General features: G+C 42.4%; 2 protein-coding genes across 2 annotated transcripts; both read right to left on the bottom strand.

Moving 5' to 3' along the window:
• Positions 1-306: 306 nt before the first annotated feature.
• On the bottom strand, positions 307-7,689 carry rilp (Rab interacting lysosomal protein). Its single transcript, XM_026191463.1, has 8 exons — positions 7,093-7,689; positions 5,209-5,332; positions 3,818-3,939; positions 2,126-2,311; positions 1,701-1,870; positions 1,476-1,601; positions 1,281-1,364; positions 307-805 (listed from the first exon to the last, which is right to left on the bottom strand). The coding sequence occupies exons 1-8, from the start codon at positions 7,420-7,422 to the stop codon at positions 685-687; spliced, it is 1,263 nt and encodes a 420-aa protein (XP_026047248.1). The 5' UTR covers positions 7,423-7,689; the 3' UTR covers positions 307-684.
• A 400-nt stretch (positions 7,690-8,089) lies between these two features.
• On the bottom strand, positions 8,090-23,910 carry prpf8 (pre-mRNA processing factor 8). The gene is made up of 43 exons (XM_026191462.1): positions 23,609-23,910; positions 22,766-22,919; positions 22,481-22,649; positions 22,207-22,371; positions 21,890-22,108; positions 21,582-21,794; positions 21,274-21,399; positions 21,017-21,122; positions 20,559-20,749; positions 20,279-20,398; positions 19,971-20,160; positions 19,727-19,846; positions 19,366-19,500; positions 19,127-19,256; positions 18,817-19,013; positions 18,351-18,557; positions 17,843-18,006; positions 17,592-17,718; positions 17,073-17,265; positions 16,744-16,931; positions 16,404-16,642; positions 16,166-16,312; positions 15,819-16,029; positions 15,577-15,693; positions 15,213-15,460; positions 14,933-15,112; positions 14,711-14,846; positions 14,248-14,417; positions 13,932-14,061; positions 13,666-13,812; positions 13,407-13,567; positions 13,090-13,281; positions 12,729-12,966; positions 12,468-12,596; positions 12,202-12,315; positions 11,914-12,087; positions 11,597-11,790; positions 11,222-11,461; positions 10,074-10,215; positions 9,839-9,979; positions 9,604-9,743; positions 9,151-9,353; positions 8,090-8,696 (listed from the first exon to the last, which is right to left on the bottom strand). Exons 2-43 carry the CDS (start codon positions 22,908-22,910, stop codon positions 8,542-8,544), a joined length of 7,053 nt encoding a protein of 2,350 aa, XP_026047247.1. The 5' UTR covers positions 22,911-22,919; positions 23,609-23,910; the 3' UTR covers positions 8,090-8,541.
• Between the last annotated feature and the right edge of the window lie 261 nt (positions 23,911-24,171).

Raw genomic sequence — 24,171 nt, 5'->3', positions numbered from 1 at the left:
TATCAGGCCCTTGTAGAGCAAAATTGAGTATTTTGGTCTAAATAACCCAAAATGTGATGTCCACATATGTGGACGCCAGGTCCTAGGAGGTTAAACATAGAGTAACCACATGGCTTTAAAATTCCCTCACTGAGGTATGAGTTAGATTGTAATTGTTTGTGAAAATATTTGTATGAGTTATAAAATGAGCAGAACTTAATTTACTGCTTTATGTACTATTAAAGTAGATAATTATATCTATTTAAAACTCAAACTATGTCTTTGGTTTTTTTTAAAATACATATAAACACTGAATCTGATTTTACTGAATTACCAAAAATACATTTTTTTTCTAAGAATGAAAAAAATCATGATTGTCTTCCTGTACAAAATATCATAGCAGTATTTCTTATATCGTACTGTAGTTACACAATGTTCCTCTTGTTTTCTCCTTCCATGATAAAGGGGAAGGCATCAGACATGAACTAATCATGGTTGAAACTTAATTTCAGGAAATAAGAGGGGATTGTTTAAAAGCGCTTCTTTATCTTCCAGCGGTGCTCTGGGTCTGCATTCAAATGTCCTCATAACCTTTGCCCTGAGCAAAAACCGCAGAGAAGTTGTGACTGAGGTGAGGAGAAAGTGTTGTCTGAGTGTCAAACTTGGAGAAATCTCTCAGTTCAATCTCTGTGCTCAGTAACGCGTTCAGGAAGACCTCAGCTGCTCCGCCTCCTCATTGGCCTCGGAGTCTCTGATGATCTCCCAGGAGGAGTTGTTCACGTCGGTGGGACCCGGGCCGCTGCTTGACCTCGTCAGGAAGCCAAAGCTGCAGGCGACAGAGCAGAAGGGACAGGCCTGAGATCAGATCTGCAGTCAGGGATTACTGCTAAATATAGACTGGGATTGACAAAATCTGAGGAGGGTGACATTGTTAACAGAGCGAGGGAGATGGAGTGATGTCTGCAGTGTTTCTGCTTTTATTCTTTCTTTCTGAGTGGTTCACTTTCTTATTGCATTTGCTCTATGTTTATTGACAGGAACAGTGCAAAGCGCTGAAGCTGTTGAAAATTAATTTATGGTTCATTTTGCCAGCATTCTGTTTCAGTAAATGTGCAGCAGATGTGGAAATGAGACGAATGACAGCTTTAATCAGCACTGTGACCTCATGTAGGAACGAAAAGAGCACTAATATAAGCCGAAACATAAATATAAAACACCACCAGGTTCTGCTGCTTTTTACAAACCAGGACTCTGGCTTCCAGTCTGACCAGTGCGGAGTGATTGTCCAACATCGTACTCACAGGTTTCGAATACGTGACTCAGCCGGTTTCACTGTTCCATCCACTTCTGTTTGGCCAAACAGAGAACTCCTGTCTTCCTCATCACTGCCGAGGAAAAAACAGAGTCACTCAAACCCCTTTCGCTTTCTGAACATCTTTTTAAATCTGCGCATTGTTTCCTATTGTTGTTCTAGAAATCATGTCTGTAAGAAATACCTGCTGCTGCATTCGTTGTTAGGAATCCCAAGCATCTTGGCTTTAATGAGCTTTCTTTTTTTCTTGATGGCAGAGCGCACAGCTTCTAAGAGAAAACCTGGACACCTCTCCTCGTTCAGTATTTCCCTGCAGACACATACAGTCCTTTCAGCGTGTAGACAACTTCACTGGCACCATGACCATCAACTAAAACAAGAACACACGCACCCAAACAAGAAAACCCACCTCTGATAGTAGCTGAGCTCCTCCTGCACCAGGAAGAGGTTGGTTTTTAGCTCGTTCCTCTCGAAAAGGATGTCGCGCACCTCCTTCTTGGTGAAGCACGGCTGATCGGGATCCTTCTGATCGGATGTTGGCTTTTTCTTTGGCTCCTGTGCTGTTTGACTTGGTCGGGACTGACGGGACAACAAACAGTGATCAACAGATTAATTCAACCACAAAGCTGATTCAGCAAAGAGCAGCAGTTATTTGATCAACAGTGCAAGCTTAAACTCTCTAAACACTCTAGAGTGACGTTGGAGTCCAAAGTTCACAGATTTCCCTTTTAAGGCCTTAAGTAAATATTAAGGTATCTCTAAGAAGCATCTTATTCAATATGCGGGAAAGTAAAGAAACATATCTGTCGTATCCAGTGTGAAAGGTGTGCATACCGGCGTGTTGCTGTTGGTTCTGTCGAGCTGTGCTTGGAGGTTTTCTATTTCTTTGTTTTTCTCCTTCAGGTCGGCCTCCATGTCGGCCTTCCTCTCCACGGTGCTCTTCAGCTGGGCCTGCAAAACATTCTGCTTGTGTCGCAACTCTGCATTCATTTTCATAAAGCGCTCCAGCTGCTCCTGAAGCTACACACACACACACACATAAACATACACATATATATATGATTTACAAATTTGCATCATGAGCAGTACTGCAGACAGTTATAAACACAGCTTATGGCTAAATCAATGAACCAAGGCTGACCCACAAAAATGGAAATTGGAAATGTGGTATATAAGATTACTCTGCCTTAATATAAAGGATTAAAAAATAGGCATTATTTAAAATAAAATAAAAAATACTCCTTGGTTAACCAAATCAAAGCCAACTCTTTTACTTCCCCCAGTTGACCATGAAGTGAGTTTTTCTTTCTGTTTAAAAGTCAGCTGATTGGGTGCAAAACGCCAAGCATTAACAAACACACCCAGTTATGGCCGCTATTTAAATCATGTGGTATACATGCCCTGACACACATACAGCCACGTGCAAACACTCACACAATAGCACACACCCACACTGTGGCTGTACCAAGATGAAAACAGTGCCCTGACTTGTCTAAAGTGCAGCTTAAATCATCAAGCAGTAACTGTGCGGATAATCCCTGCCCTCTTTTCCTGACAGTTAGCACACTTTCTGCCTTCCAGTGGCTCCGTTAGAGCGGTTTATATGATGCAAGTTCTCTTGTGTTGCTGTGCGACACATGACTCCACGACTGTGTATGTGAGTATGTATGATATATATAGAAATAACACAATACATAAAACAGGGTTTGAGAATAATGAAAAAAATGCTACTGTTTCCATGAGAAAAGTCAGAAAGTTTGTAAGGAAACACAACTTGCAGCCATAAATCTGATTGAGTGTAACCTTGTGATCCACATGGACAAAGAACACTTTTTATTATTTAAGGGCTGCACTTCATACATGTTTTCATCTTAATTCTCAAGTGACCGAGCCAATATATTTTAATGTTTGTTTATTTATACTTCTACTATTTCCTTTCCCTTTAAAAGAAATGATAAAATGTTTTGATTAAATTAAAGATGTTTTCAGTCGTTATTCTTCAGTGAAGAGTTAACCCGACCCAGCTCCATCTTTAGATTAGTTTCCATTGTCACCATGGGAATCATCTGCCTCAAGGCCTCTGCAGCAGTCAAACTTGTTACTCTAGGTCACTAAAATATTTGTAAGTGGAACATCACAACAGAAATGTCAAAGCTTATAATGTTATCAAAAATAGATAGACACACTAGCCACTTTATAAGGTATACCTTTTAAGCACTGCTTGTTTAAACAAAGATCGAATCAGCTGATCACATGGCAAAAACTGAAGTTCAAACTGAGCGGCAGAATGTGAAAGAAAGGTTATTTAAGTGACTTTGAACGGGCATGGTTGTTGGTGCCAGATGGGCTGCACTGAGTTTCTCGGAAACTGCTGATCCGCTGGGATTTTCCCACACAACCATCTCTATAGAGTTTACACAGAGTGGTCCGAAAACGAGAAAATATCTAAGAAAGTTAATCTATCAGCCTCCTAAAAAGAAAGAATGAAAAAAGGTTAAGAGTGAATTATATCGTATGTCTCCTTACCGCCTCCACCTCTTTGGTGATGGTAGTTATCTCCTGGCTTTTGGCCCTCAGGTCATCTCTTTGTTTATCCACCACCTCCTTCAGCTTTAGCATCACCTCACGCTCCTGCCGCTGAACACGGTCTAACACACACACACACACAAATTCACAAAGTGTATCAACTTTGTGTAGCTACTTTTTTAACTACTTTTGTCCCTCTTTGTCTTCATAATTTCATAGCTTACGCTCATTCAAATTGGATTTAACATTTAACCTGTGTTTTATTGTTGCTAATGCTCATAATAGCTTACTCGTGTCATCTAAAATGTAATAAACTCATGAGCCCAAACTCTTTCTAAGAAAATCTGCACTAAATAATATCGAAAGACAAAAGTCAGCATAAGTAATTACCACAAGACCTCAACATTACACGAGCTTAATACCTTGATCCCATTTGTGTCAATGTGCACGAGGACAGCACGCTGCACGTAATCTTGATTCATTCTACAGAGACTTGAGATTTCAGAGCACAGACAGTATCTCTTGCTTGCATCTACTGTTATCTTGCTTTGCAAATAGTTTTGCTTTCACATTAACAGATTCTGAGAAGTGCATCTCTCAAATGATGCCAACAATTCAGCAAATGAGTTTCATGTAGTTCACCCAGCAGTAAAAATGAGCAGATAATAATAACATTTCTTTTTAACCCTTACACTCTGTGACCTTTCATCAAAACTGAAATAACTGAAAGCATATTTGCGGTGAACCTCAGTGGCCAAACAGCCATTTCACTTTTACTACATGAAATGAATAGTCACGTTCACCTGCCTCAGGGCGTCCTGTCAAATAAATCACAAAGTTAAGACGGCATGAGTTTATCTGCCAGTACGCAAAAACTGGAGCCTTACTGTATATTATGTTTAAAAGACTATTGATCGTATCTCTCTGCTGTTTAATTTTTATAGTGTACAGAGTAATTGTTCAGGTTGTTGTCAGGGTTTAATTTTGATGTTTGCTTTTTCTGAACACTTTCACAACTATGAACTTCAGCCAGCAAAAATAACTGCACTATACACACAGCGATGGCCAGTTGGACTGGTTTCAGCCTCAGAGAGTATGATGGTTAACCCACTGCTTTAAATATTTACTGGAACTGGTTGATGTCACATTTACAGACTAGAATGAAGTAAAAAAACCAACATAACCACAAGACCTCGAGGTTGATTTACCTGTTTGAAGAGCACGCACTTACTGCACTTCTATAACATGTTGAATTTTTTTTGTTTTGTTTTGTTTTGTTTTTTTTGGATGGGGGGGGGGGGGGACTGATTTTCACATAGTTCCGATTTTAGAAGCCTATGATATACCTTACATTACAGTTCACTTCAACAAAAATAATTCCTCATACATACCTTCCTGTGCATGGCTGCCTCTCAGCCTGCTCTCCAGCACCTCCCTGTCTTCCTGGAGCTGCTGTATCTGGACCTGCAGCTCTTCGCACCTCGTCTTCCACTGCTGCTCCTTCTGCTGAAGTTCCTGGATGAGATGACAGGAGTCAGACTGTGAAACTAAAACCTCAAAAGCAGGTTGTATTGCATTTTTAGAAGGGGGAAAAAGATCTGATGTAAGCTGTAGAAAATCTCTAAAGCATTCAAAATCTGGATTCAAGTTAACCAGTTGCGTCCAAGCAGGTGTGTAGTGTTAAGTCATTGCAGATGTTTTTCTTTTCCAACTTTGTTTTATTGATTTCAACCATGACATACATGACATCATGACAACAGCAAAGTCGATCTTGATTTCAGAACAATTGTATGTCCATTACACCCTCCAACCCCCCATCCCGAATTCTCCCCCTTCAAGGTCCACACTAGACAAGACACCACAGAGATCCAGTCTCTGCACATAAAAAATATCTCAAGACCCATACACATAAGCATAAATTGCAGATGTTTCTCTAATGGCTATGAGACATCTAAACAGCAAAGTCTGACTTCCCACGACAGCAGAGCTTTTCCATATAATGGCAGCACAAACACTAAATAAAGAGAGAAATAGTCTGACAAAAGACATGACACAGGACCTGAGAGATGCATCTAAACCTTCGTTTGATCTACAATCTGCTGCTTCATCAGATATGCTCTCAGTGGAAGGGTGGCTGCCAAGAGGCCATTCTTAAAGAAGGAAAACAGGAGAAAAGACTGACAAAGAAGAACTGGGCTGAAAATCAGTGGCAACAGGCCCTATAGAGTGTTGAATCTGAATTTGATCCATCATGCAATACCAGCATAGCTTCACTCTTCAGCATGACAATGATCACAAACACAGGACCTCAACATCCATGAAGCAGTGTGAGATCCAAAGCAGAGCTTTGGGTGTTGGCTAAAGGTGGCCAATCCAAATACTGACTTTGGAGCTCCTTAGAATTTGACATGTTCTGTTTTTACCTTATAAACTGTATTCCCATGTATGTATGCACATAGTTTCAATAAATCGTTGCATTTTCCAAGCAAAATATAAATAAATGAGGTGGCACAAAACTTGTGTACAGTACTGCAGAAGCTCCTAAATGATGCTATGACCTCATGAACGTATTAACGTGGTTCTTCAACATTTATAACTCTATAGCTACAGTTATAATTAACGAAAAGTCCCTTTTAAATGTGGTACTTTACACCAAGTGATTACTGGTAAGATGCTACTTAAGTGGCTGACTGCTAATTAGCTAGCTTCTTTCTAGTGTGGGTGGTAACACTCCCAGTGCTAAAGCTAAAATCACTGCTGTGTCATCATGTGATTTATAAAATACATTTTACAATATATAACAGGGGACATAACAATTAAAGTTAAACTATGCCAATGTTAAATATTCTCACTGAAAACTGTTAAATTACAGAGTCTAAGAATAACTGTCGGTCTACGTGGTTGCCTTGACGACACGGGGCGGAACTTCAGGTATTTAAAGGTGGCGGTGGATTGATATCAAACAGGCAGTTATAAGGTTTATATCACGCGAGGTCATGCAAATATATATGCAAGAGTAATTTTAGTTTCACAGTGACATAGTATCACAGAAAAAAAGAGTTATGGAGCTACGTTTTCACTACAGTTGGGAGCAGTAGCATGTAGGTTACCCAAACGGCGCAAAATCACCTCGAAATACATCAGACTCGTTGTCAAACAGCTCCATTAACCTGCTGTTATAACACAGAGACGCACACTCGGTGAGTAACACGCACAGGCGCCGTTGTATTATTTACAAAATGGTGGTGTGACTGAAAATCCCCCACGTCTCTCACCCGTATCTCGTTTTTATCGTTGGCCTCGTCGTTTTCCTTCCCCCCGCGTTTCTTCTGCTGTTGCAGCTGTATGGTCTCGAAGGTCTTCAGAAGCTCCTCTTCCCTCAGTTTGTGAGCGTGGTTCCTCGACGCGAAGCTCTCCAGCAGCTCCAGCACTTTCACTATCTTCGGTACTAGACCCTCAGCGCTCTCTTTGCCGTAACCGTCGATGAGTTTCTCCACATCGGTGCCGATCACTTTGGCTATCTTGTACACATCATCGACGGTGAGAGCGGAAAACGTCCTGCCGAAGCAGTCCTCCAAGTTTTTGGTCTCCGAGAGCGTCTCCATGTCCGAGCAGCTCGCTTCACATGCTCTTCACAGACTATCGAAACCGACAGGAGACGTGACGGCAAACCGTCAACCAAATCAGCGTGCAAACTTTAAACCTCACCCTCTGCCGACACGTCTAAACTTGACCTGCTCCGCTCACGACGATGCCACTTCATTTATTTAATGTGTGGTCACATTACATCAGCCTACCCAAAAAAAAAAAAAAAATAGACACCGAGCACAACAGTGGACAGTAGGCTGCTGTGTACTCGCTGCTGGGTCCTCCTACTTTTCTGACCAATGTAGTGCGAGTACAGAGAAACATGCACAAGTATGCCTGCTAGGTCGAGCTTACTGATGCATGCAGCAAAGCGTAAACTTAATTTCCTCTGCAGATCTGCAGTCAGAAATGCTGGCCTAGAACTGTCTAGGGAAATAAAATAACGGCAGAACTGCACATAAACCTGGAAATATAGCTTCATTAACCAAGACTAAAACAGAAAGTAAAGTCCTGGCTTATTATGGGGATACCAATATGCTTAGGCAAGCGCAACCAATATGAGTGGTTCAAGAGAAAGCAATTTGACCTCTCAAAACAGGGGAAGTGAGCCAGAAAGTCCCTGTCCAGCCTTACTTCCCCTCTGGGGGCCAAAAAAACCCCAAACCTGACATTAACACCACACTGTTCATAAAAATTGAGATCTTTATTTAAACTCAAGCTATGGTGTGACAGGATGTACAGTACACATACAACACAGTAATAATGGGGCGTTACTGGCATGAAAGAACAACTTTCAGTTTCAATTCTCAAAAGAGTGAACAGTAAGCATGTCATTTCCCCTTCCTAAACAGAGGTCTGATCAAATATTATACCAAATTACTGTGTACTGAAAACTACACAAATGCACATGTGAGATGCCACAAAGACTGAAGTAGCCTTACTGTAATAGAGGGGAGGGTAGAGTAATATCAAATATCAAAAAGGATCCTAAAGCCTTTACATTAAAAAACAAAACAAGAATTCCATCATCACAGTTACATCTTTTTCAATAGCAATATTACAGGTTCTGAAATCTGAGCGCCACATAATTCTGGCAGAGCTTTCAACGAAACAGGTCAAGTGCAGCGCGTCTGCCCTCAGGCGTACATGTCCTCGCGGTCGGCATTGTAGATCTCGCCCTCCTGCAGAGAGGCAAAGTTTAAGAAGTGCGAGGGCCGGTGGACTTCGTGGTAGAACTCCTTCGGGTTGGCCAGCTGGAGGTCGTACTTCATGTTTGGATCGTGGCGCACGCCTGTGGTAAAGGGAATTGACAGGTTTATTATTAGCATATATAAATAACTAGAGCAGGGGTGCCATAAGGCGAGCGACCAGAACTAATTTTGTCATTTTACACATTTATCATGTAGAAAAAGAAGGCATACTGTTGTATATCTTACATTAGAATATGTCAGGGATTAAACGTTTAGCTAAATGTCTTCACATTTTGCCTAAATGTCCAGCCAATTTAAGGTTAAAGTGCAAAATGAGTTTCACATCCCTGAATCTAAGTAATTGTGAAGCAAATCTGCACACTAAAATCAATGAAACAGACACTGGGGCAGTGGAAACATCAATGTATCCTACTGATCATTCAAAAAAAAAAAATAAAAAAAAACAAGAAAACAAAACGTTGCACTCAGGGCAGATTTGGCAACAGATATATAGCAAGCAATACTAATATAAATACAAGAGCTTTGAATACTGACCCATGAAGTTGTAGTTCCAGGAGCACTGGCCAGGTACCATGAAGAAGCCCAGGAAACGATCAGACAGCAGCATCTGCACTCTTTCATAGTGAGACGGTAGGTAACCTTTGGGGTTGTTGCCCTTGTCCGTGTTCTGGCGACCCCATTCGTACCCGCTGGGTGTCAGCTTGTAGGCTGTGAGCGTGCATGAACCTGGGGTGAAGCTGAAAAGCACAGACAAGACACTCTTAAGTACAAGTCAACTATGTCTGAAAATACAGTTATAACTACAATTTCTTTTAAAGAGTCTGGTGCATTTTTAAAATTATAATATAAATAAATGGATTTCCAATAGAATCACTATACTGCGTATTGAACTTGCAATACTTTAAACTCCATTCAAGTTAGTTTCTTTTAAACTGCTACAGATTTTACCTTCCTACACTCTTTTCATAGCAAAGTAATAAAGCCTACCTGCAAGTAATGATGATGGTCTTTTCTCCATCCCATGAAGGGTTATCAGCCATGATCTTGGCGTGGGTAGTGACATCCTGTGGGGACAGCTGCGGCGATTCATTGGGCTGCGTGTGAATCCAGCCAAGGGGTTCCATTTCCTGTTTAGGGAAAATAAAAATAAAGCTTTAAAGCTGGAACAAAGCAACCAGCAACGCTATCATGTATCAATTGCTAAGAATAAACCAGAACTTACTTTCAGGTATTCATGACCAGGCAGCTGGTTGGGCAGGTGGACAGTCTGGTGAGTCCCCCACTGGGGCACCATGACAATACAACGGATCTCCTTCACCTGGGGGTTGTCAGGTGGGCTGGTGCCATACAGGTAGCCTGCAATCTGGAACAAAATAATATGGTCAGCATATATACCTGAGCATGTTGTTACAATGGGCTCAGTTGATGAAGTGATGTGTAATATGATGAATACATACCTGTGCTCGCAGATCTGAGATGCAGATGAATTTCTTGAGGACATTTTTGGGCAGGATGTAGGTGTAACCCGTCTCCTTGATGTCATCAGATGAGACGTAGATGTGGTTGGTTCGGAGATGAAGGTTCGCAGCAGATATGGCCCTGACATGGGGGGGAAAAAAACAACAACAAACAAACATGATTTATAATAATAATGGATTGGATTTATACAGCGCTTTTCAAGGCACCCAAAGCGCTTTACAATACCACTATTCATTCACTCTCACATTCACACACTGGTCTTCCTATTAGGGCTGCACGATTTTGCATAAAATGAGAATCACGATTTTTTGGCTTAGAATTGAGATCACGATTCTCTCACGATTTTCTTTTCCAGTGTAATATTTATTGCACTTATTAACTGCACATCAACTTCGTAACAGTTGAGACTGAACATAAAAACAAATAAACATAAAAACAACAAATGTCTCACGTTTTGTTGTTGCCGCAAAATGTTGTACTGCTTGAAATTCCGTCTCCACCGTTGCTCGACGCTGCGTGTATAGAGCAGGTAGTGCAACAATAGAAAAATAGTTGCGGGACGGCACTGTGTAGCATTTGTCTAGGGTGTTGATCATTTTCCTAAATCCCTCGTTTTGCACAGTGTTGATGGGAGCCATATCTTTGGTCAGGTGATAAGTAATAGCCTCCGTAATTTCTTTGTGCCTGCGGGAGTTCGACGTGTATAGGGAAGCGCTGTATAAGGTTCCCGTTATTGATGTTTGGGTGGTTGACCGGGACGGATTTTCTCCTGTCACTTTCTCGTCATCCCTGACGTGCTCTCCGCTGTTTTTTCCCTGCTAATTTTAGCATCACATGGCACAGCTTCTGTATCACGTGGTATAAGACTCCGCCCTTGTCATTTGTTGAGCAGGAAGAGTGAGCGCTTGTTTTCATACAGAGTACGTCCCGGATCAAAATGCGGTACAGTTGTCGTCGTCTTTTTTTTTTTTTTTTTTTTAAATCGTTGTCATTTGGAAATGAGATCTCACATAAGTATGAATCGCGATTTTCTAGCGATTAATCGTGCAGCCCTACTTCATATTTTACTCAATCACGAGTGAGCTCTTAAAACAAAGTCTGAACCCCACAGAAGCTGCATTCATACCTGACTCTCCATTCAGTCTTGGATGAGAACGTCTGGGTCTCGTAGTTGGAGGTGGTGGAGGTGATGATCTCGTCTCCATGCTTGTTGACCGTGCGGGTCTGTGTGGCGGTAAGCTGCGACTGTTCTTTGGTCTGTTTCTCGATCTCAGCAATTTGCTGGCGCTGTTGAGACGGAGCTGAGATCTCCATTCCCAGGATGATGTCACGGATCTCAGACTGGGTCAGTGAAGCTACGTTCACACTGAAAGGAGACACAGGAAGTATTGACCACAAAACTGGTTATATTTAGCTCCAAGTTACAGAAAACAAGCAGCTATTTGAGGTACATACAGCAATTAGTTTGTGCAAAACTTGGGAACTCAAACTGAAGACTTACTTGTTCTTTTTGCCATAATCAGCCAAAATTAGATCTTTGAGTTGCACTTCCACCTTGATCCACTCCTCATCAGTGAGCGTGGGCCAAATGTGATGGGGCTCGGTGATAGTTGTTTTGTCAGGTTTAAGGATCACCTTGGCACGGTCATTGTTGACGTGGAGCGCTCTGAGGATCAGGATAAGTCGAGAGAAGGCCTACGGAGCAGACAACCAAACACAAACTACTTACACAGGGAAGAGAGTAAGGGGGCTTTAACAAAAAATTAACAAAAAACCACCATCATTGTAAAACAATTACAACCCTGGTGTGAAACTCACTGTGTAGGACGAGATGGTCTTCAGCCAGTCATCATAAAGGTTGAACAGCACCATCTGTGGTTCTGTAGCCTTCAGGATCAGGTCTCCAAACTTCTCCACTTTCAGACAGGCCTGGAAGGGCAGCTGCAACTCCGAGCCTTTGATCACAATGTTGGGGAAGTCGAGCAAGTGGACCTGCACAGGGAGAACAATGCATCACAAACTGGAAAAGTGCTGCAGTCTGGTTTCACCTTTGAAATATTACACTGAGCTAATCTTCTAAAGTTTTATTAGCATAAAGAGTCTCACCTCCAGAGGGTCGAGCATGCCCTTCCTGGTCACAATGATCTGTTTTGGCTGCTCCTCCACTGGGAGGGAACGAATCAGAGCAGCCACTTCCTCAGCTGTTTTCCACTTGGCCAGCTACAGAGATAAAAAAAAAAAAAAAAAATCAAGTTAAACACCTTTGATAAAAAAATAAAAAATAAAAAAAAATAATTAACTTACTAACTAAAGCCTTATATTTCATATCTCTGCCACAAGCTATGCTGTATTTCTGAGTGTAAGGGATGTACCTGTCCCAGACGTTTCTGCCCAGCCCACACAGAGGTGTGAATGATTTTGAGGAAGAGCTGACCGGTCCTCGGGTTGAAGATGAAAATGGCTCCATTGATGGGCTTCGTGGTCAAGTTACCCTCAAAGGTCTGTTGAAATAGGTGGAGAATACATGCGACTACATTTTTTGCATTTTTTTTTATATTATTATTATTATTATTATTATTATTCAAAAGCAAAATACACTTTACTTTCCTAGAATTACAAAAACACCCTTTTACCTTGTGGATAGTGACTCTGTAGACATTCGTGTCATCCACAAACCAGATGATCTGGTTGGAGAACAGTTCACCGTAGTTCTGTGAGGACAGGTACGGCTCAGTGGGCTCAGAGGAGTACAGCTGCAGACCTTTGCGGATGCGTTCCCTGAGCACATACAGGGCAGGGTTGGCCTTCATGATCTTAGCCATGGCCTGCTGGATCAAAGGCTTGCCTCCAGGGAACCAGTTACCATACGCACTACAAAACAAGAACACATAAAATGCTGGGTTTAAGTAGATGCTTAAAGATTGAAGATAAGAATCTTGTTTCCTATCTTCAAACAAGACAGTGCTCAAAACCTGGCCCTTAGACAATACTAACCTGTGGAGGTTGTAGGCCAGATCAATAGCAATGAGCACCCCAGTGGGAGAGGGGTAGATGCTCATGTTGTCTGTGGTGTAGTCGAGGAACTTGGCCCTGGCATAGCGCTCGATGTCATGGGAGTCATAGTCACCCCATCGGAGCTGAATGTCAATCCAGTACTTCTGTGTGGTGGTGCTGTCCATCACGTCCCTGCAGGAGGAAGTGAACATTTCAATTTAAACAAGATTTTCACTTTTCTGTTTTGGACCTCATTATTCTATTATAAACTAATGTTTCATCCCCTAAAAAACTTAAAATCATGCTAAAAGTCATACTTTGAGTCAGCAAGCAGAGAAGGCCGGGAGACGTTCCACTTGTATGATGCAAAGAGAAGTATGTCAGCACAAGATGAGTTCATCTTGTAGGACTTCCTGGGGTGGATGGTCTCCTTCTGCACAGTCTCAATTTCCAGAGCATCCAACTCCTGGTCAAACACCTGAAAACCAGAATCAGAAAAAACATACAAATTTACGTTCTGACTTGCACAATAATTCCTGTGCTGAGGAAAAAGTTTGGTAAATGAACAGAACCTACCTGACAGAGATCCATGACAATGCTCTCATGGATCTTCTGCCACAAGTGAGCCCTGAAGATCTGAATGAGGGAGATCTTCAGCGTTGGGATCTTGCCGTGCATGAAGATTCCTGTCAGGTCAAGCTGCACTTGGAAACCCACATACACCTAGAAATAAAAACATACAAACTAAGCCACTACAGACAATCTTTAGTTTTCCTACACAACAAAGACTCATATGTTCTGTAAGATGTTTCTTTTCCTCTCTGGTTCCTGGTTGTACTTACATTGGCTCTGTTGATGGTGGGTGACCACCAAAGAGTGAAACGACGGTTGGGGATTTGGTTGAGACCAGATCTCTGGGCATTAGTCAGCTTCTTCCATTTCATGGACTCCTCAAAGCCACTGGCCTTTTCCCTAAAACGCACAGAGAGAGAATCTGTTTTTAAAGGCAATTAATTAAATTTATGACAAATTAGTTTCCTGGCAGTTATACACTCGCCAAGTGTATCGAGAAAAGCACACAAAGTGATCCAAGTGTAAAGTCTATTGTGTGATGCTTGCAATATAATTAATTCCTGTAAACATTTAAAGTGCTCTCACCAGAAGAGACCCTCCCAGGTGGGGAAATAAGTGCCTTTGAAGAGTGTGTGCTCCAGAATGCCCTCCACGCCACCGAGCGCCTGGATCATGTCTGTGCGGTAGTTGTTCAGGTTCCACAGTTTGCCATCGTGTCTCTGGTGTGTCCACCAGAACGGATTCTGCTTCAGCACCTGCAACCAACCAAGGAAGAAAATACAATTAATAGCTGGAAATAGCTAAATGATAAACATCATGTAATAGCATACAGACACGTGCATTACAAATAAAACTGTAAACAGTCTTGTTGATCGGTAAACCATTAAAGTCAACACAACTGCTGCAGAGTGCAACTGAGACCAAGAGTCCCAACTATTTTTAATCTGCTTGAGTTTACTTAGAATGCCTGAATTATTAAAAGGCACTTCATGTTTTTATGTAGAATCTTAACACTTCTGCTCTTTGCACATCGCTGTCTCCATCATACCTGGTACTGTTTAAAGTCAGTTCTGACTCTCCAGCCTTTGTCATAGGCCAGTGTGTGTCTGTCCTTCTGGAAAAGAGTGTTGATCCTGGGGATTCCTCTGTCCCAGGAGTCCTCCAAATCCTCCAGAGTTAGACGCCTGGAATAAAGATGAAACACCGGTTATTATGGTGTCTAAACTAGCTGCAGTGAGTCCAAATCAGATAAGAGAGTAATCTGCTCTACCTGTTCTGGGCAATGGCCTCCTGTCTCTTGAGCGCATACTCAGCCCAGACCCTCTGAGAGTCGATAAACTCGCTCTCCCATGGCTGAATGTAACGATACAAGTTAGGGATCAGCTGGTCTTCTTCGTGGCTCATTCCAGACCTGAAGTGGGTGATGCCCACATCTGTCTGCTTGGACCACCTGTTAAAGAGTGAGACAAATGAGTGTGTGATTGGTCAAGACACCACAGCTGAATGAATTTACAGACTAGAAGTTCACACAGATCTGCAAGGAGACCTACCTCAGGTCTGACTGCGGGATAAGCACGTGGCCCATGGACAACATGCCGAGACCACCCAACTCTTTGGGAGTGTAGAAGACCACGGGAGGGAAGCGGCTAGGCATTTTGGAGTTGAGACCAATCTTAATACGTGTCTGAATCTTGTTCTCACACTTCACCAGCAGGTCCAGTAGCTCCTGTGTATTTACCACAGCCTCACGGAAGTAGGTCATCAGACCAATCAGAGCTGTGTTCCACTTATTCACAATCTGAAGATTAAAAATAGAGAAAGTAGTAAGTTTTCCTTGATCTAAATGCAGCTATAAAAGGATCAATGAATGTAACAATAATACTCTAGTTTATAAAAAGCAAGATCTCTGTTAACCTTGGTGAATGTGGTGGATCCAGAGGCCATCAGGATCTGACGCACTCTGTTGTGAAAACGCTGCATTGACTCATCATCCACCCGCAGGAAACACTGTGCTGTCCTCTCTTTGGTCACCTGAACAAATAAATACAAATGTGAACTTCAAGCCCATTTAATCAAAAAAGGGAAAGTCTCTTTAGTCTCTTTAATTTGTTTTCCAGACACTATAGCAGCAGGTTTGTTAGCATTATAAATTTCACCTCATTCTGCAGGTTCCAGACACCATCCTTGTGAGTGAACTCCTCATAGCTGGTGCGACACTTGGGAAGGATGCGGCACTCAAACCCACACATGTTGAAGAGCAGGTTGGGGTTGTCTTTGCTGTACACGGACACAAAGCTGTTCTCCCACTGGACTGTGGTCACAGACCTGGGCAGGCGATTCTTGATGTCCCAGAACACTGCGCGTCCACTGGGAAGATTATTTGGCAAGTTCAAGCCATTTTTCATAAAGTCTAATTTTCGTTATGTGCAATATTCAACAAAGATTAGATCTACATAACAATAATCTACAAGCTTAAGAGTGAAAGGTTGAAAGAAAAACTCACAGATTCACATCATGCTTCATCAGCCTCATCCGGGCATCACGAGGCCAGCACTTCTTATTGTTGTAACCCACAATGTTCTCGTTGTTGGGGTCCGGGTGCTCTGTCAGATACCTCTGAATCAGGTCCCTGGCCTCATCAGCAGAGAATCTAGAGCCACAAAAACAGTGACATCACTTAAATGTGTAAAAACAAACAAACAAGTGAGAAAATGTCATCTTATCACTTAGTGCAATCCTACCTGAAGAAGATGTGGATGCGGTCGATGTAGCGGCAGTACAGTCGGATTGGGTGAGCGCTCTCCGTGGCAGTGTCTTGAAAACTGAGGAAGTCGTTGGGCATCTGAGGGGGACCAGCCATCTCACTGGCACGGTGCAGGCCGAGAACCAGGAGGTCCATCACCAGACCGTAGTACTGCACGATGAACGAGGCAAACTGGAGACCCCTGATGATGCCGTAAGAGTTGGTGTGGTTCATGTCCTATGTGAGAGGAATAAAGATGTGGAGAAACACTCAAAAAATAAATAAATCTAATCAGTTATCTTTAAAACTCCTATATGAAAAGAAATAAGCACCCTTACCTTGTAGTTGATGACCACGTTGTTCTTGGCTGTCATGTAATCAGCAATGTTGTGGTCAACGATAAGACGCAGCAGCCTGTTGAGCAATGTCAGATCAATCTTCTCGTACATCTTCTCATAGCGGGACTCGAGCATCACGTTGCACTCTCCTTCTCCAGTCTCCCACACGTCCTGCAAGTTGTTGATGCCTGAATAGAATAAAGGAGTATTTAAATAAAGCTGAAAATGTCATCACATTTGCCCACAATGTTATTCAAACTGAGATTATATTGTATTCTGGATCCTTTCTGAGATACTACACAACACAATCAGCTATATTCGAGTCTTACCTTGGCACCACTTGTAGACCAGCAGCGGTGGTGGTTCTGTATCAGCAGGTTTGATCCAGGGTGGGAACAGGCGTCTCTTGTCTGCTTCATACCACAGGTACTGGTCCAGGTAGGCATCAGTTATCTTCTCCAGGGGCTCCACATCATACACTGGCACCAGGTGGCTGTACAAGTCCATGAACTCGATACCCACCTGCAAAAGAAGTAGTCACTTAGAAACTAACAAACGGATGTGATGAGAAGAAAGACTTTTACAACAGAGAAACTCAAGGCTGTAACAGAAATCAATTCTTCTGGTGGTTTCCCAAAACGACATCCCAGTAACTATGTATCTACACAGAAGCTAGGAAATACTGCCTCACATTTATGTTACTTATGTTTGTAAACTGACCAGTGAAACAAAAAATAAATTAGAGCAATACATTTTCTTCTAGTGTTCTTGTCTACTGTTTAAAGCCAGAAACATCCCTGTTAACTAAATGAAACTCTTAGAAAGTATCCACACATCTTCTCCCTGACCTCTTTGAAGGCTCTCTGTGTTAGCAGGTGACGCTTGATCCTGGAAAGAGCCTCGTGAGGGTTGTCGTAGGCCTGCTCTATGAGCCCGAGCTCCTCCCTCTGACTCTGGTTCAGACGAGACTTCACGCTGGAAGGATTTAGAGTGGACATGGAAACAAATTAATAATAAGCAAAACATACTCTGGCAATTCTGCTGCCTGATGTGAGATATGCATCGCTAAAGTTAAAGGCAATGTTCTCAGCTTGCTTACCTGTATGCTTCTTTGAGCCTCTCCAGCGCCAGGATGAGCAGCTTGGTGTCATGTTTGTAAGACAGTGGGGGGAACGGGATTGGTGAGAAGCGCCGACTCTCCAGCCAGTGCACAGTGGTGGTGTAAATGGCCACGGCCTCTTCTGCAGTGATGTAGGGACCATCCTGTAAACAGAATACACACACTTTCAATTATATGGCAGAAAACTAAAGGATGCAGCCATTTTTACCTTTGATACAGAGATACAATGAGACCTGTTTTCGTATATTATAACATCATGTAATAATCAGAAAAGTGTCTGAATAGTAAAGGGCCAGTGGCAAACGCAACCAGCAATCAAAGAACCACTATTCACTTTAATATTCCTCCAGTTCTTACGCACAGGCAGGCAGTCCAATGCAAGTGCGCCTTTGTAGGAGGACAACAATCATCATTTCACCTTAAATGCGTTGACAATGCAGGGACTTTACTAGAGTTCTTTTTTTAAGATTTCTTCTTAGAGTATTACCTTCAGGTAGTTGTGCTGTCTCTCCTGTTCAGCTTTCAGGTACAGACGGGTCAGTCTGCCCAGGTTTTTCTTGCACACCGTCTTATCCACAGTGGCTCCGCGACGGATTCGCTCACGGTTGTAGTGGGCTGTGTTGGTCCACCAGTCAGCTTTGGCCTTCACGTATCGCAGAATCATGTTCTCAATAGGAGTAGGCAATCCAGGTACCTAAAGTGAAAGAAAAAGATAACATTAGATATTTTCTTCTCACTTAAATTCTAATTTTTAACAATGTTTGTAGTATCTTTGTGAAGTTGTTCCAATATCTAATCAGTGCTTTCAATACTGTTCCCTTTATTATCCAATTACCTGATATTTTATTCATGTTATCAAGAATTTCACAAATCCTTATTTTTCAAACCACAGGCCATCCATTCAAACGTAACAAGACACTCAAATGTCAAAAAGATTCCTGAGGAGACCTGACCTTCCATGGGATGTTTGCTTTCCAGCACCTCCAGGACTCGCTGAGGTGCTGCAGGATGGTTCTGGCCTTGTTCTGTTTGATCCCCTCAGGCATCATGTCCAAGATGTCATGCATCACAGCCGCACGCAACTCCAGGTCAAAGTGAGACTCCACACGCTGTTTGGTCACAGTCTTTGCAACACCCTTCGAGTGACGTCCTGCAGAGGAAATCAAAGCAAAACCGCCGCTGCTGCTGAAACTGCTACGGTTTCCCTCAGAGAATAACTGACCGTGTCAGAGAATCACACAAGTAAAATATGTATGTTCAGACCTTCAAACTGTCTGGCCAGCAGATTTCCGAGCCACCGCTCCAACAGGGGGGTGATGCCCCTCATGAAGAACAGCCACACCCTCCAACCAGGGGCCCAGAAGCCACAACCTGGTCCCTTGCCCACAGGACCCTGAAAACACAGACAAGATTAAAACTTAAATGTGATTGTGGAAAAATATTTATACAGAAAACAGCTTCACCTTAAGTGTGCAAATTGTTAACATGGGGCAATTACTCACGGTATTGAAACGGTAGTAGATGAGATGCTTCAGGTCTTTGCACATCCGGATTTGTCTCATCAGCTTGTACTTGTACCGGTACATGCCTGTGAGCTGACCCACATGAGCGAAGATGTACTGCAGTCCGTCAGCCAACTGCAACACAGAAACACACCTTTGGTCACATGTGCAAATCAATACATAAAAATAACTACTGAAAAAAAAATTCAAATAAAATCTTATGAACATGAAAAAGATTTCCCAAAATCCTTTATCAATACAAAAGATACATCCTTGCATTTTATACTGCTTTTCATTAAAGAGCGCTTTTACCGCTACCCTATGAAAGCAAAGCTTGGCCAATTTCCACTTCACAACTAACCTGGAAGGCATCAACATTTCCCAGTCTGTACTGCACGTGGCTGTCAACCACCAGCTTGCTTAGACGGAGAACCTCTCTGCACAGATGAAAGGCATTGCCGAATCGCGACTTCTTTCTCTCCTGAAGGAGGCAAAAAACAGTCATAGGTCAGCAATGGTCAAACGAAGTGCACTTCATACTAGAATACAGTCAGAGACTTAACAAAAACAAAATGTGAAGTTAGATCCTGCTCTGCAGATTGTACCTTTGTGGTCAGTGTCTTGACAGGCTTCAGGTTGAAGTTGTAGTCCAGATGCAGGTAGTTGAGGTTCTTACGATGGATGAGCAGATTGAGCATGTTGTAGCCCTGTCTGCAAACCTGCAGGCCAACCTCCACCCAATCCAGCTTTGTGGACTGGAAGAACTTTGTGGCCTTAAAGGAGCGGAATAGGTATCTACAAGACAACAGAGGGATAACTTTTACAGATGAACTTGGATAATGAGCAAAATAAATAAAGGTTTAATTAAAAATGCGTGAAAGCAGGATATCAAAATAAATCCAAGGATGCACACCTCTTCTTCTGGGCCTTGGGTGGTCTGTGTTTGAGAGCATTGAGCACGTAGTACTTCAGCAGTTTCTGGTATGACACACGTACTTTCACTGGCTGTCCAGCAGGGCAATGCTCGCGGTACCTATAAAATATTTTAGCAACATATGTTTAATACTTATCAGACTTTTTTTATTTTATTTTAACCCTAATGCAAAACAAAATCTTCCACACAGCCAACATCTCTTCAAACAGTAAAGTACTTCAGATTTACTCCTGTCCTAACAGCTTCACAGTTTGCTCACCAGTTCTTGATCAGGGGGATATCGATGGCACGTCTTGTTCGGCCAGATCTGAGGTTGAAGGGTCTCGGCGCCCACAGGAGAGCAATGCCATTGGCTGTGTTGTCTGTGTAGAGTGGGGTTTCTTTGAGGAAGGGTTCCACAAACTCAGCAAGCTCAAACTCCTCATCATCATCTGGCAGAGGCTCCTGACTCTGAGAGGTCACAGGAAAAACAATGAATCACTTTTAAGGGCAGAAGGGCTGGAATTCAACAGACTATAAAATAACTAGAAGAGTTATCTGAATGGTGAAAGGTGATCTGCAGCTGCAGCCAATAATAACAAGTCACCATTCATTTTACTATTCCTCCAGTTCTTACGCACAGGCAAGCAGTCCAATGCAAGTGCGCCTTTGTAAGAGGACTTTGATGCGGGGTGTTATTCACCAAAGGGAGACAAGTAGATAATGTGCAACACTTACCTTAACAGAATGTCTGTGTGAAATGGGGTTGATCAGTGGGTCAAAGTAAAATGCAGGAAGATCGGGGTCTTCTGTTTTGATAAAAACCACATTTGGTGTGTGGTACCTAGGAAAAAAAAACAAAAACGTCACAAATGTTGCTTTTATATAGCCATTATGAAAAATAAAACAAATCTATGACGTTTATAAGCGATGAATGTCTCTCCTGTCTTGAATGAAAAAGGATTTTTCAGTCAGCCGGTATTTCAAGTTCTCACCAGGTGAGGTGGACGTGGTGGGGCAAATTGTTGTACAGGTAGGGGAAGCCGATTTTGTACTCTGTCCTGATGGGCTGTCGGATGATGATTTTGTTGATGTCGTTGAACTCGTTCCAGTCTTCATCCCTACAGAGGATACAGAGGAACCAGTTAGGACACAAAAACGCCAGCTTCTATTTTCACATTATGTTTGGAATCAAACAGCAATATCAAACAATTACAAGAAACATTTAAATTCTGCACTTTATTAACATTAATAACAATAAGTCTTTAGAATATTCATTTTATAAAAGGGCAAAAGAACATACTGGAGGTTGATGTCTCTGACCAACGGCTCAAACTTTGGTCCTCCAGGGATGGCCATGTTTAAAGCCTTGGACGTGAAGAAAGCCTTCAGGTCAAAGAGGTAAAAGTAGTTTCTATCAACCAGATCTGTCAGAAGCTGATTGGCCAGACGGTACAGTGTGGACATCATAGGCAGTGTGAACTGCCAACGACGATAGGTGGTTCCATTCACAAACCTGAGCAAGACAAAGATAAATCATCAATTAATGTTTTAAGCAACTTATCAGTTGAATATGTAAACCTGTCTGTGAAGAGAGCCATGGCTGCTTACTTGGCTGTGTCCTTGAGGGGCTGATGTTCATAGAACCAGTCCACAACTGAAGCATCTTCCTCTGGATCAAGCTCCATCTGAATGGCCTCCAAGGGTTCCACATCAAGAATATTGTCAGCGTAGTCCAGTGGCGGCTCCTCATCATCAAAGGGTGGAAAGCGCATTCTTTTGAAGTGCCGACGATCTCTTTTCTCACGACGCATCATGATCCACATGGTGCTGGGATTAAAATCGGGAAAGAGACAAATTTACATTTTATTGAATGGAAATGATCACAGTTGGCTTGAAAGTTTTCAGCAATAGAAACTCTCCCTTACCCCCACTGTGAAATGTAGACTGGCTCAATGACCCAAGGGATTTCATTGACAAATGAAATGGCTCCAGTGATGTGATAAAGCACGGGCACATCTCGAATCTGTTCCCAAGGCATCGGCATGTTTTCCAACAGCTTCAGCACTGCATGGGGCATGTACTTGAGGGCACTGTTCAACAAACAGACACAGAACAAGCATATGAAGATGTTATCAAGAAGTAAAAAAAACACCGACTTTTGTTAAGACTTTTAAAAAGGGATAAAGGAGTCATCTTTACCCAAGGTAGACCCTCTTGTCATGGCGAAACTTTCTATTGGTCATGTCTCCATGGTCCCTGATGATCTTGCGGACATGTTCAGGTGGCATATCTTCCTTCTGAGCATCCACAAAGCCAAACTTTCTCTTTTCTGAGTAGCGCTTTGCCTGTAACTGCTGCCATTTTCTTGCTGTAGAGTTGAAAGACATTTAATAATCGCAAAGTTAATCTTGTCCATTTGTGACAACATCTTTGCTAAAAGCTCAAAACATGGAAGTCCCGCTTTAGTGGATACAAACAACATACCCTTCTCTTGTAATTTCTCCTCAGACATGTAGTCTGGGACAGGTGCAGGAGGGGGCACACCAGGCGGTACAGCAGTTGGTACCCCTGGTGGCACACCGGGTGGCATCGCTGCAGGGACCCCTCTGTAAGGAAAGGCAGCTGCCATGGTGCCTCACTATCCAAAACAAAGACAAAAACCAAGGTATTAAAATAAGTGAGGTTTTTGATTATAACTGTATATAATCTAAACCCTGAGGAGAGAGGCGTTACATGTCAAAAAACCCAAATTACATTTAATTTAACTGAAACAAAAAACTGATCAGAAACATATTACACTGGCACATGAATTCCTTGTCTGGCTCCTGCAACCCACAGATTAAATAACAGAAGCCACAAAGTGAACGCGTGTGCTTAATGCCTTGCAAAGTCTAGAAAATAGAATGGCCTTTGACATAAACGCCTTTCAAAAATAAAAACTAGCTTCTTAATTCGGTAGAAAATGCATTTATTTCACATTAACTCATCTGTGTAGCTTCAACATCTTCGTGCTCACAGTTGATGAGCTAGCTAGGTTAGCCTAACATGGCCTCCCGGATGGCACAAAACTGCAACAGCAAGGCGAACTTTGCCCGCGTTTAACTGTTGTTAGCTCGTCCAGAAACGGCGTAAACTCGGGATATCATTCATAAATGGCTACATTATGTTACATGTAACACATTGTACTTCACGCCGCAGCACCTGTTATTAATTAGGCCAAGCGTGGAGGAAGCGGCAACTTCGCCAACTGCTAAAGCTAGCACGGTGGCTAACGATTGGGTGAGAGGTAAAACTAAGCAATAACAGAATGCATTCAACAACACGTACCTCGCTTACTTCACTCCCAGTGTTTCTTATCGTTGGATAAAGCCTTAACCCGCACACAGTCAGCTAGCACAACATTTCTTTCTTATTCTCCGTGTTTTCCGCCTCAGTGTTGGGTTGATGTGCGCTAACACAAAACTGCATAGACGCACGACGGCGGACACACGATGAACGAGCTTCAGTAGTATTCACAGACGGCGGTTACGTCCGATATTTCTCAACCCCCGGTAAAGAATCTGCTTTACGTCAGTAAATATGCGTAGAAGTTAAACAAGCGCAATTTTTGCGAATACCCGTATGATCCCGTTTCCGGCGCACTACTGCCCCCTGCAGTGTTGGAGTGCGATCCTGTAAAGTTTGTTGCTTAAACAAAAGCATGATTTGCTGATTTGTTGTATTATTTAATCACATTCCAAATATTTCATTAGTTATTTGCTTCTTGTTTTATTTCTGACCTGAAGTCATTTATTTCTTTCGTCATTTCTCTTTCGTCCTTTGTACTCCTCTCTAGGGACTACAAACACAAATGTAAATCTCCAAAAGTTGATTCTGTTCACCTGGACGTA

Source organism: Astatotilapia calliptera, chromosome 14 (genome assembly GCF_900246225.1).
Source record: "Astatotilapia calliptera chromosome 14, fAstCal1.2, whole genome shotgun sequence".
In the NCBI taxonomy this organism is placed as follows: Eukaryota; Metazoa; Chordata; class Actinopteri; order Cichliformes; family Cichlidae; genus Astatotilapia; species Astatotilapia calliptera.
This window is presented reverse-complemented; position numbering and strand designations above follow the sequence as displayed.